Here is an 8,856-nt window from a genome sequence, read left to right as displayed (position 1 = left end):
GACAGGGGGGGGGGGGGGACCTCACATTGGCTTCTCTGGGGGAGCGGCCTCTCGACGGCAAGACCCATCTCGGCTAATCTCGCGCCCTCTCGGCGGCTAGCTAAGGCGAATCTCGGCTCATCTCGCGCCCTCGGCTGTCGGCCGAAGCGCTCTCTCGATAGGCGTGAGCGCTGCCGCAGACGCTGCCGCGGCCGCTGCGGCCGCTGCGCTCGCTAGCGGCCCGCGCCGAGGAGCTCTCGGCGCTGGCGGCGCGCGCCTACGGGAAGTATCCGAGACAGTTCCTAGAAGGTGCATCGAGAGAGCAGTTGTGTGTGTTGGCGCTGCGCACAGAGCGCTCGGCAGGCTTGTGCGCCGTCCGACCGGCGGCTGGGCCGGGAGTGCGGTGGTCCTCGCGCAGCGCAACGAGCGCAGCCAGCTCCGTGTCGACGGGAGAAAGCAGGATCGCGCTCGCGCAAAACGCGCCCTGCCCAAAGGTCGGCCCGACGATGACACCGTTGTCGATGCGCCAAGCCGGGCAGTGGGCGTGGCAGAGGGCCGAGAGGGCGATGATGGCAGCGAGCCCCATCGCGCCGCCGGAGACGAGGCTCAAGGTCCGTGACGTTGACTGGGCTGTCTCTGCGAGCAGCTCAACAGCGAGCCAATGCACGTTGACCGCTCCGACGACGCCAGCGATCGCGACCCGCGCCCTCGTCGCCGAGCCCGGCCTGCACCATGAAGTGGATGCGCCCGTCTCGGTGAGGATGAGCGCAAGGAGGGCGCCGGCAAACGGAATCAAGAACCACCAGCCGACCGAGAGCTCCTCGGCCGAGAGCAGCGGCTCCATCGGCAGAGCTTCGAGGCGGCCGGGTCGACGCGAGAAGCGTGGCTGATGTCGGCACGGCGGCTAGTGAGGCTGGCCGGACCGCACCGATTTGCGGGGACTCCCAAGAGAACTCGGCGCTGCCGCCGGCGGTGCGGGCTCGCTTGCCAGAACAAGAGCGGCAGCGGCTGACTCCAGCTGAAGTTGCTTGTGCGCGATTTCTTTTTCAGTGCAAAGGCTCCTCCTCCTCCGGTGCCCCGTTCTTAAGTTCATCTTTGGGGTGGGGCGCGCGCGGGGGCGGCGGGTGTGCGGCGAGTGTGCGGGATGTCTGTGGGCCCGAGAGCGATATGCCATGTCCGCCTTGCGTTGTTTCAAAAAAAAGAAAGAAAGAAGCAAAACGGACAACCCAAGGGGGGATGGGAGGACGGCACGCCGCCACAACACAGGGATTTTAAGGAGAGGGGTGTGGTGCGCTAGCTGTCGCCCACCTTGCGTTGTTTCATAACATCGTAGCCTGCAGTTGAACACTCAAAAATTCTTTTCGTGTGAATCGTGCGTGTGCGAGAGCGGTTGTGAAATTCTTTTCTCCTTACCGGTCCCGGCCACCAGGCCAGAGCGCTCCCTTCGCCGCTCTCGCTCCCACCACCCTTTCGCTCGCACATGACGCCCCACTCACCGCTCTCGATCCCACCACTCGCTATACCGGCCACCCAGCCCAGGCAGGAGCGCTCCCTCTCGCCGCTCTCGATCCCACCACCCTTTCGCTCGCACATGACGCCTCACTCACCGCTCTCGCTCCCACCACTCGCTCGCTCGCCGCCGCAGCGCGACTCGCCCCGCCCATGGCACGGGCGGAGCTCCTGCTCAAGGGCAAGCGGCTGTGCGCGCTCGCGTCCGGAGGAGTCCTCATCACCTTTGCCGTCCTCTCGCTCGTCGGCTGCTTCATCTCGTTTCTCTGGGTGACGCCGATCGGCTGGATGATCATCATCAGCTCCATCTGGTACGCCGCATTTGGAGGTACTAACTGTAGTGAGCGTCGGGCTGCCGGTTCGACACCGAGTTTGAAAAGTCTGTTTCTCTAGGGCTGATGATCGCCATGCAGCTCGGCTACGGCACCAAGCTGATCACCGCGAATGCCGGCTTCCTCGACAGCAAGTACGGCCGCGCGATGTTCTACTTCTTCTGCGGCTCGATGGCGGGCAGCCCTAGAAGCGGAATACGTGCTGCTCCGCTCAGAGGACACGGACTCAACTGTACTCAGCCGTATTCCGGTGGGTTCACTGTACTCGTAGCCCCTCGTCCTCACGCGGTGCTCTGAATACACTGCACAGTGCCGTGCTCCCGCCGCCATGTTGGCGTATTCCAACGCAGGCCGGCAGCTCCGCCGGCTCGCACGACGCGTGGCTGGTTGCCCAAATCTTTGCATACATCAACTGGGGCATGTGCTGGTTCGTGGGCATCCTCGAGCTGTGCGGGCCGAAGGAGAAGGTGAGATCTGGGGAGATCCGGGGAGATTCGGGGAGATCCGGGGAGATTGTGCGGGCCGAAGGAGAAGGCGAGATCTGGGGAGATCTGGGGAGATTGGGGGAGCTGTGCGTGAAGAGACGCGCCTCCGCAGCCCTGGGGGGAGATCTGGGGAGATCTGGGGAGATCTGGGGAGATCTGGGGAGATCTGGGGAGATCAGACGCCGACGTGACCTCGTGCGCAGCGCGCCGCGCCTTCACGCCGCGCTCTTCACCGTTGTTTTCCTTCGCGTAGGTCGCCAACGTGCTAGCGCAGCACATGGCGTCGCAGCTGCCGGCAAACAGCCACACGCACTGCTCTAGAGTAGAGAGGGGTGCGAGCGAGGTGTGTCCGCGCAGCTGCCGGCCGCCGATCGCGAGCTCTGTCTGTGAACGGCGCTGTTTTGGTTGAGCTTTGAATGCGGTCGTAGGTCGAGCACGTGCCGGCGAATGACGTAACTCATTGATCAATTCATGCCGTCGTAGGTCGAGCACGTGCCGGCGGCGAATGCTCTCGCGCAGCATGTCCCTCCCAGTTTCTAGCCGCCTTTAGTTTGCTCCCCCCCCCCCCCCCCTCCCCCCACCCCCTCTCCTCGCCTCTCCTCTCCTCTCTCTCCTCCCCTCTCTCTCCTCTCCTCGCCTCTGCTCTCCTCCTCTGCCCCTCCGCGCCTCTGCGCCTCTGCTTTGCTTCTCCCCTGCAGGCCGCCTCTAGCCGCTCTGTCAATTACCCGACACCGGCCCCCGCCGCAAGCCTCTCTTCTCGCATGTGCGCATGGCTTTTACGGGGGCGTGGTCCGTGTCCATGTACGTCGCGCCGGCACCGACTGGGTGACCACTCTCCGACACTCTCGAGCTCTCAGTATACTGTGCGGCACACACAGACTCTCTCTCTACACACCACCACACACAAAGAAAGAAAGAAAACAGGCCATGCAAGGGAAGGGAGGGACGGGAGGTACTGATACTGTAGTGGGTGAGAAACGTGAAAAAAACCTCGGCAAAATCAGAAAAGATTTTTTCTAACCAGCTGAAGTACAAAGAACCCTGCACAAAGATCGAGGTCGCGCGGGTGTGACCCCTTGAGATTCGCCGGGGAACATCCAGATTACCCGGCCAACGATAGTTTCCTGCTTTGCGCAATTAATTTCCGTCAAACCAGTTTACCCAGTCTCACACATTCATATTTCAGCTTACCCGGTCGCTAAAATTTCTCATGTCAGATTACCCGGTCGGCCAAATTTCTCGTCCAGATTACCCGGCAACGATATTTTCCTGCTCAGCAGCAATTTCATCAAAAAACTGACAAATCAGTTTACCCAGTCTCCCACAATTCACGTTTCAGCTTACGAGGCCGCTAACTTTTCTCATGTCAGATTACCCGGTCGGCCAAATTTCTCGTCCAGATTACCCGGCGGCTAACGTTTCGGCCCAGTCAATGCGAGATGGTTCCTGTGACGGTGAAACATCGACGGTGGCGAGGGGAGAGAGTGCGGGCGGGTGTGATGCGCGTGCGCTCCGCGCCCTGTCACCCCCGCCCCCTACTCATAGTAAGTACTTACTCATAGTAAGTACGGTCGCTAAGAACCTCAGCCTCGGCAGTACGGGAGCGGAGGAACCGGCTAAGAACCTGAGGCTCAGCAGCGGGGCTCTGAGTTCTTAACACCCGCGACCGACTGTATAGTCACAACAGCTACAATGCGATGCGAGTTAATGCGCAGTTCTTCTCTGCACTATAGCCCTTGAGAAAAAGCTCGCATTATGCAAACCTGTGCCTGTGTCCTAGGAAGTAGACTGGGAGGGGTACTCCCAAAGGCAAGAGGAGGTCTGGAGAGGCCCACAGCGGTCAGGAGAGGCCCCAAGAGGGTGCTAGATGAGAGTCAGCAGAGCGCGCCGTCTCGGCGGCTATGGGCAAGTGGGCTGAGAGACCAGAGGGATTTTATTCTCGGCCGGAAGTGCGCGGCTCAACTTCTAATAAATTGTGCCAGGTGTATCCGGGGGCGGGCAGCACGGAACCGATTTTTATTCGGCGCAGACCTTAGCTTCCTGAGTCACCAGAAAATCCCAACGATCCTTGAGCGGAGGCCGCCTTAGCCACTTTTCCGGCCTCTCCGGAGAATCGGACAGAATGGCTACCAAAGCCCAGCATGGCGCCCGCGGGCAAAGCTGCCCCCAGGTCCCTAGAGCCCATGGGCATTCCCAAAGGATATGTCAGCGTGAGGTGAGGGCGCAACGGTGGGGGCTCTCACCAGCCCCTCAAAGTCGGGCGTCTCGGGAGGCGGTCAGAGGGTCGGGCAAGGGCACGTGGGAGAAGGGTCAGTGCGGCCCACAAAGTGTGAGCTAACCCCTCTTCTAGGTGTGGCTCTACAGCCCCTGAGGCCCTCTAGACTTCTATACCAACAGCTTGGGCAGAGCTTCTCGGGTGGGCGGGGAGAGAGGTCCCCACTTTTCAGGCCTCTCCACTGCGCATTAACTCGCATCCCATTGTAGCTAGGGAACCCCTCTAGCCATGCACATGAGTCGCCTCGCTCTCCTCGCCATCCCGGCAGCCGTGGCCTTCTCGTCCACTCCGGAGTCAATGGTCACGGTCAAGGGAATCACCACGGATTGCGACGGTGCAAAGAGCGCAGCCCAGCCCGCGCCTCGGGTTGTCGTCTGCGCCTTCACATCTGTAGTACGCCGCGTCCCGCAGCCAGTGCTTCAACCTTCACCCCTCCAACCCCCTCAGGCAGCCAGTGCTTCAACCGTCTTCACCCCTCCATCCCGATGGCGGCGATGGCCGAGCCCGACCAGGTTATCCTGTTCGACACGCCACAGGCGCGCATCGCTATCTGATCGCCAGCTTCGCCGTTGGGGCCGCCTCCACTCGAAGCTGATGGCCATCCCCTGACCACAGGCCACCTCCGACTACAAGAACACCTCCTGCACCTCGTGCAACTTCGACTTTGAAAGGAACACCAAGCACATTCGCACGCTGCACCAGCTCGCGGGCCCAGTCGGCATCGCAGGTGCCGTCGCGGGCGACAAGATTGCCATCACGATCCTCGACATCGAAGCCAAGACGCAGGGGTGGAACCACGCCGCTCCCGACCTTGGCATGCTGTCCGACATGGTCACGGCGGGCACTTTCAACTGGTGGATGCCCAAGGGGCCCAACCCGGCCAAGCCTGATTGCTGGGTGAGCGAGCTGTTTCCCGACGTCGAGATCCCGTACAACCCCTTCCCCGGCATTGTCACCGTGCTACCCAACATGGAGATCGTACAGCGCGTGAAGGCACGCCTAAACTCCACCCCCTCTCCCGCGCGCACGAGTTCCTCTATCAGAAGGTGCATGTTGTACTGTCCGCAGGAGCGCGAGATCACCGTCCTCGAGGCGGGCGGCACGGCGCAAGCTGCCGGCTCGGGCACAATGGGTCTGACCGGCGACTTCCCCTCGGAGCGACAGTCGCGATCTTCATCGAGACCCACCTCCCACATGCGCAGAGCTCCAAGTTTGTGTGTTAGGCCTTTCCGTCGAGCGTGTGCGGCGAGGGCGGGTCCGACCCCGAGAACTGCCTGCGGACCATCGCTCCCGATGTCTATTACGGGAACGAAGACTCGCAGGCTTGCGCCTTGGCCCATGCAACCTTGTTAGCCTCGTCACCTCTAGCCCCAGCCTCGACCCCTCTCGTGCGTGCGCGCGCAGCGCATCACCGTTGGCAACACCCTCGTCATCGAGTGTTTCGTTGACGGCTGCGGCATCGGCATCGGTGATGTGCACGGCGCACAGGGCGATGGCGAGGTCTCGATCACCGCCATCGAGATGGAGGCCCTCGTCAAGGTGTGTTCCGCCACGTCTCGCGGCCTCTATCTCTTTTTGCCAATCTAAACATACGCTCCCTACCAATCGCGCGCCTCCTGATGCCGCCGCGCACCGCAGGTCAAGGTCAAGCTCATCAAGCCGGACGACCCGATGTATCATCTGCCCTCTCCGACGACTCTCGGCGCGTCGCTCAACCCGCTGCACTCGTCCCCGTTCGTCTCGTTCCACGGCTTCGGCGACAAGCCGGAACCCATCCCCGATTTTGCCGGCGAGGCCAACTTCCCGTGGCCGATCCAGCAGCACATCACCTTTGGGGAGGTCATGAACAACATGACCTTTGTCGCTGACAACCTGGAGGTTCTCCCATGTCCACTCCCTCCGACAACGCCGCACCTATATCATTTCGCCTCTCCATGTCTCACGCACTCCCACGGCCCTTGCGCAGATGAGCGGGCGCAACGCACTGATCAAGTGCATCAAGTTCCTGCACGACGTCCTTGACTACTCGTTTAACCAGGGCCTCATCCTCGCGTCGGTCGCCGTCGACTTGCGCATCGCCCAAGTCGTTGACAAGCCGCAGGCTTCGATGGAGGCCTACCTGCCGCTTGACATCTTCACGGGCGAGGCGAAAGTCAAGATGATGGCTGCCGTTGGCATGTAGCCACACATAAGAGAGCCGTCACAACGCTGCCTCGAAAGGGTTTTGTATCTTGCCGTGCTTCTGGCCCTGGATGCCTGTGCGCTTGCTCTCCTCTACGGATGGCGTGAAAAAAAGCCTCGGCAAAATCAGAAAAGATTTTTTCTAACCAGCTGAAGTACAAAGAACCCTGCACAAAGATCGCAAGGGCGGGGACCTGTTCCTTTTTACCCATCTATCAGTAGAGAGGTGTCCGTTTTTATTGCCGCCTGTGTTTGGGTTTCTATGTTTGCGATTTGGAATTTGGTATTTCTCCAGCTCTTGTATGTATGTATGTAGTAAGGTGAAGAACAGTCAGGCTCGGACTGGACACCAACGCGGTATGGGTGGACGCAAGACAGATGATGACGACACGCACGAGCGACACACAGACACAAACAAGCTCACAAGACACACAGCCAGCGGGCTGCCACACCTCCTGAGTGGGCGTAAAAGCTCTTTGTTTATTTATTAGAACAGCTGAAGTCCGACCTTGAGCGCAGCTTTCGTTTTCCCTTGCCCTCGGCGTTCCTCAAGCGCATCGGCTAGACCACCAGATCCGCTTGGCGACCAGCGCACCGACGACCCAGCATCACGGCACCGACCGCCGCCATGCATTCAACCGGCGCGCCGCAGGCTGAGAGCATGAACCGCTCCGAGCCGCCGCGACTGACAGCGGGGCAGGCCACGGTCCCGAGCCCCGCCGAGCCAGTCATGCCGATGACGTACCAGAAGCTCCTCGCCGGTGAGAATGGCCATGGCACCTCTCGTGTCCCCTCGACCGCGCAGTTCTTCGCTCCCGGAAAGGACGACTGCGGCGGCTCCGGCTCTTGCGGACCGGGAGGACCGTGCCCAGCCCGGTTCTTGTGCAACGACTTATGCGTGCTGGCGTGCTCTCCCTCGCCGCTCTGGTGCTGCACCCACAACGTCGTCTGCTGCGCCACATACCACTGGTTCTCCGGCGCCTCTCGAGGCGTGTTTACCGGCTGCGGCCCCTCGGTGCCCTGCAACCCCTGCTTCGCCGTTCCCTTCCAGTGCTGCTCCTCGACGCCAGCGGTGCAGTGCGGGTTCCCGTTCGAGTTCGCCTGCTGCTGCGCCCCCGCCGACGACCGCTGCTCCGCCCTCCTCTTCCAAACGCAGCACCTCCTCGTCGCCGCCGCCGAGCCGGCGCAGGTCCTCATCACACCGCCCACCCACCCACGCTCTCCCTCACACACCCACCCACACACACACACACACACACACACACACACACACACACACACACACACACACACACACGCACACGCACACACACGCACACGTACGCACACATGCACACACCCCGTGCACCTGCCTAGCCAATGCTCCACCACCTTGCGCGTGTGGAGAGGGTTGCCTTACCTTACCTAGGTCCTCTTCCCGCGCGGCATGAAGTACCCGCGCTCCTCGACCTCGCGGCCCTCGTCGCGGGGCGTGGTCCTCGAGCTGTGAATGAAGAGCTGTGAATGAAGAGCTGTGAACAGGCCCTCCTCGCGGGGCGTGTCTCTCGCGGACGAGGCGCTCCCTACCACACCCCCACGGGACTGAACCCACACCGGATTCGGTACTCTGGAGGTATGGTAGGCCATCTACGGCCAGCGACGCAAGAGCGAGGCGCCGCGCGTGCCGAGGCAGCTGTTGCTCTGCGGCCGCTGGACATGCACCTCGCATTCGAGGCTCCTTCCCTGTTCCGACTCTCCTCCCCCCTCCTCCGACTCTCCTCCCGCACCCTCCTCGCCCGCCCACCATTCTTCGCCCTCGCCCTTGCCCTCGCCCCGGCCCCCGCCCTCGCCCCCGCCCCCGCCCTCGCCCTTGCTGTCACCCTAGCCCTAGCCCTCACCCTCACCCGTGCCCAGGTACGAGAGCGGTGCCGGGGCGGTGCACCCGCTCCACTGCTGCGTCCGCCTCTGCGGCGCGGGCTCGGAGGAGACGATGCCGCTGGCACCGTGGGACGGCGCGCGCCGTAGACGCGGCACGTGCACTCCAGCTGGCACTCGAGAGACCACACATTCAGCCGCATTCGGAAAGCATTCGTCCATGCGGTGCTCTGAAAACACT

The 8,856-nt window shown here is 62.0% G+C and overlaps 2 protein-coding genes across 2 annotated transcripts; both read left to right on the top strand.

The window, feature by feature from the left end:
- The first annotated feature begins 1,450 nt into the window (after window positions 1-1,450).
- EMIHUDRAFT_437876 (hypothetical protein) lies at window positions 1,451-3,210 on the top strand. Its single transcript, XM_005762871.1, is given in 6 exon segments — window positions 1,451-1,816; window positions 1,882-1,994; window positions 2,171-2,287; window positions 2,559-2,600; window positions 2,789-2,859; window positions 2,874-3,210. 5 exon segments carry the CDS (start codon window positions 1,642-1,644, stop codon window positions 2,843-2,845), a joined length of 504 nt encoding a protein of 167 aa, XP_005762928.1. The 5' UTR covers window positions 1,451-1,641; the 3' UTR covers window positions 2,846-2,859; window positions 2,874-3,210.
- Window positions 3,211-4,814: 1,604 nt separating this feature from the next.
- Window positions 4,815-6,762, top strand: EMIHUDRAFT_215750 (hypothetical protein; the record flags this gene model as incomplete). The annotated part of the gene is made up of 8 exons (XM_005762870.1): window positions 4,815-4,914; window positions 5,028-5,092; window positions 5,196-5,567; window positions 5,649-5,743; window positions 5,818-5,875; window positions 5,985-6,119; window positions 6,219-6,458; window positions 6,547-6,762. 8 exons carry the CDS (start codon window positions 4,815-4,817, stop codon window positions 6,760-6,762), a joined length of 1,281 nt encoding a protein of 426 aa, XP_005762927.1.
- Window positions 6,763-8,856: the final 2,094 nt, after the last annotated feature.

This window comes from Emiliania huxleyi, assembly GCF_000372725.1.
Source record: "Emiliania huxleyi CCMP1516 unplaced genomic scaffold EMIHUscaffold_66, whole genome shotgun sequence".
NCBI classification, from domain to species: Eukaryota; Haptophyta; order Isochrysidales; family Noelaerhabdaceae; genus Emiliania; species Emiliania huxleyi.
This window is presented reverse-complemented; position numbering and strand designations above follow the sequence as displayed.

Excerpts from the sequence above, each read along its gene's own strand:
- EMIHUDRAFT_437876 (XM_005762871.1), top strand. The coding sequence starts at position 1,642 with ATGGCACGGGCGGAGCTCCTGCTCAAGGGCAAGCGGCTGTGCGCGCTC. Across the intron at positions 1,995-2,170 it reads ACTTCTTCTGCGGCTCGATG|GCCGGCAGCTCCGCCGGCTC; the intron begins GCGGGCAGCCCT and ends ATTCCAACGCAG. Across the intron at positions 2,601-2,788 it reads ACATGGCGTCGCAGCTGCCG|GTCGAGCACGTGCCGGCGGC; the intron begins GCAAACAGCCAC and ends ATGCCGTCGTAG.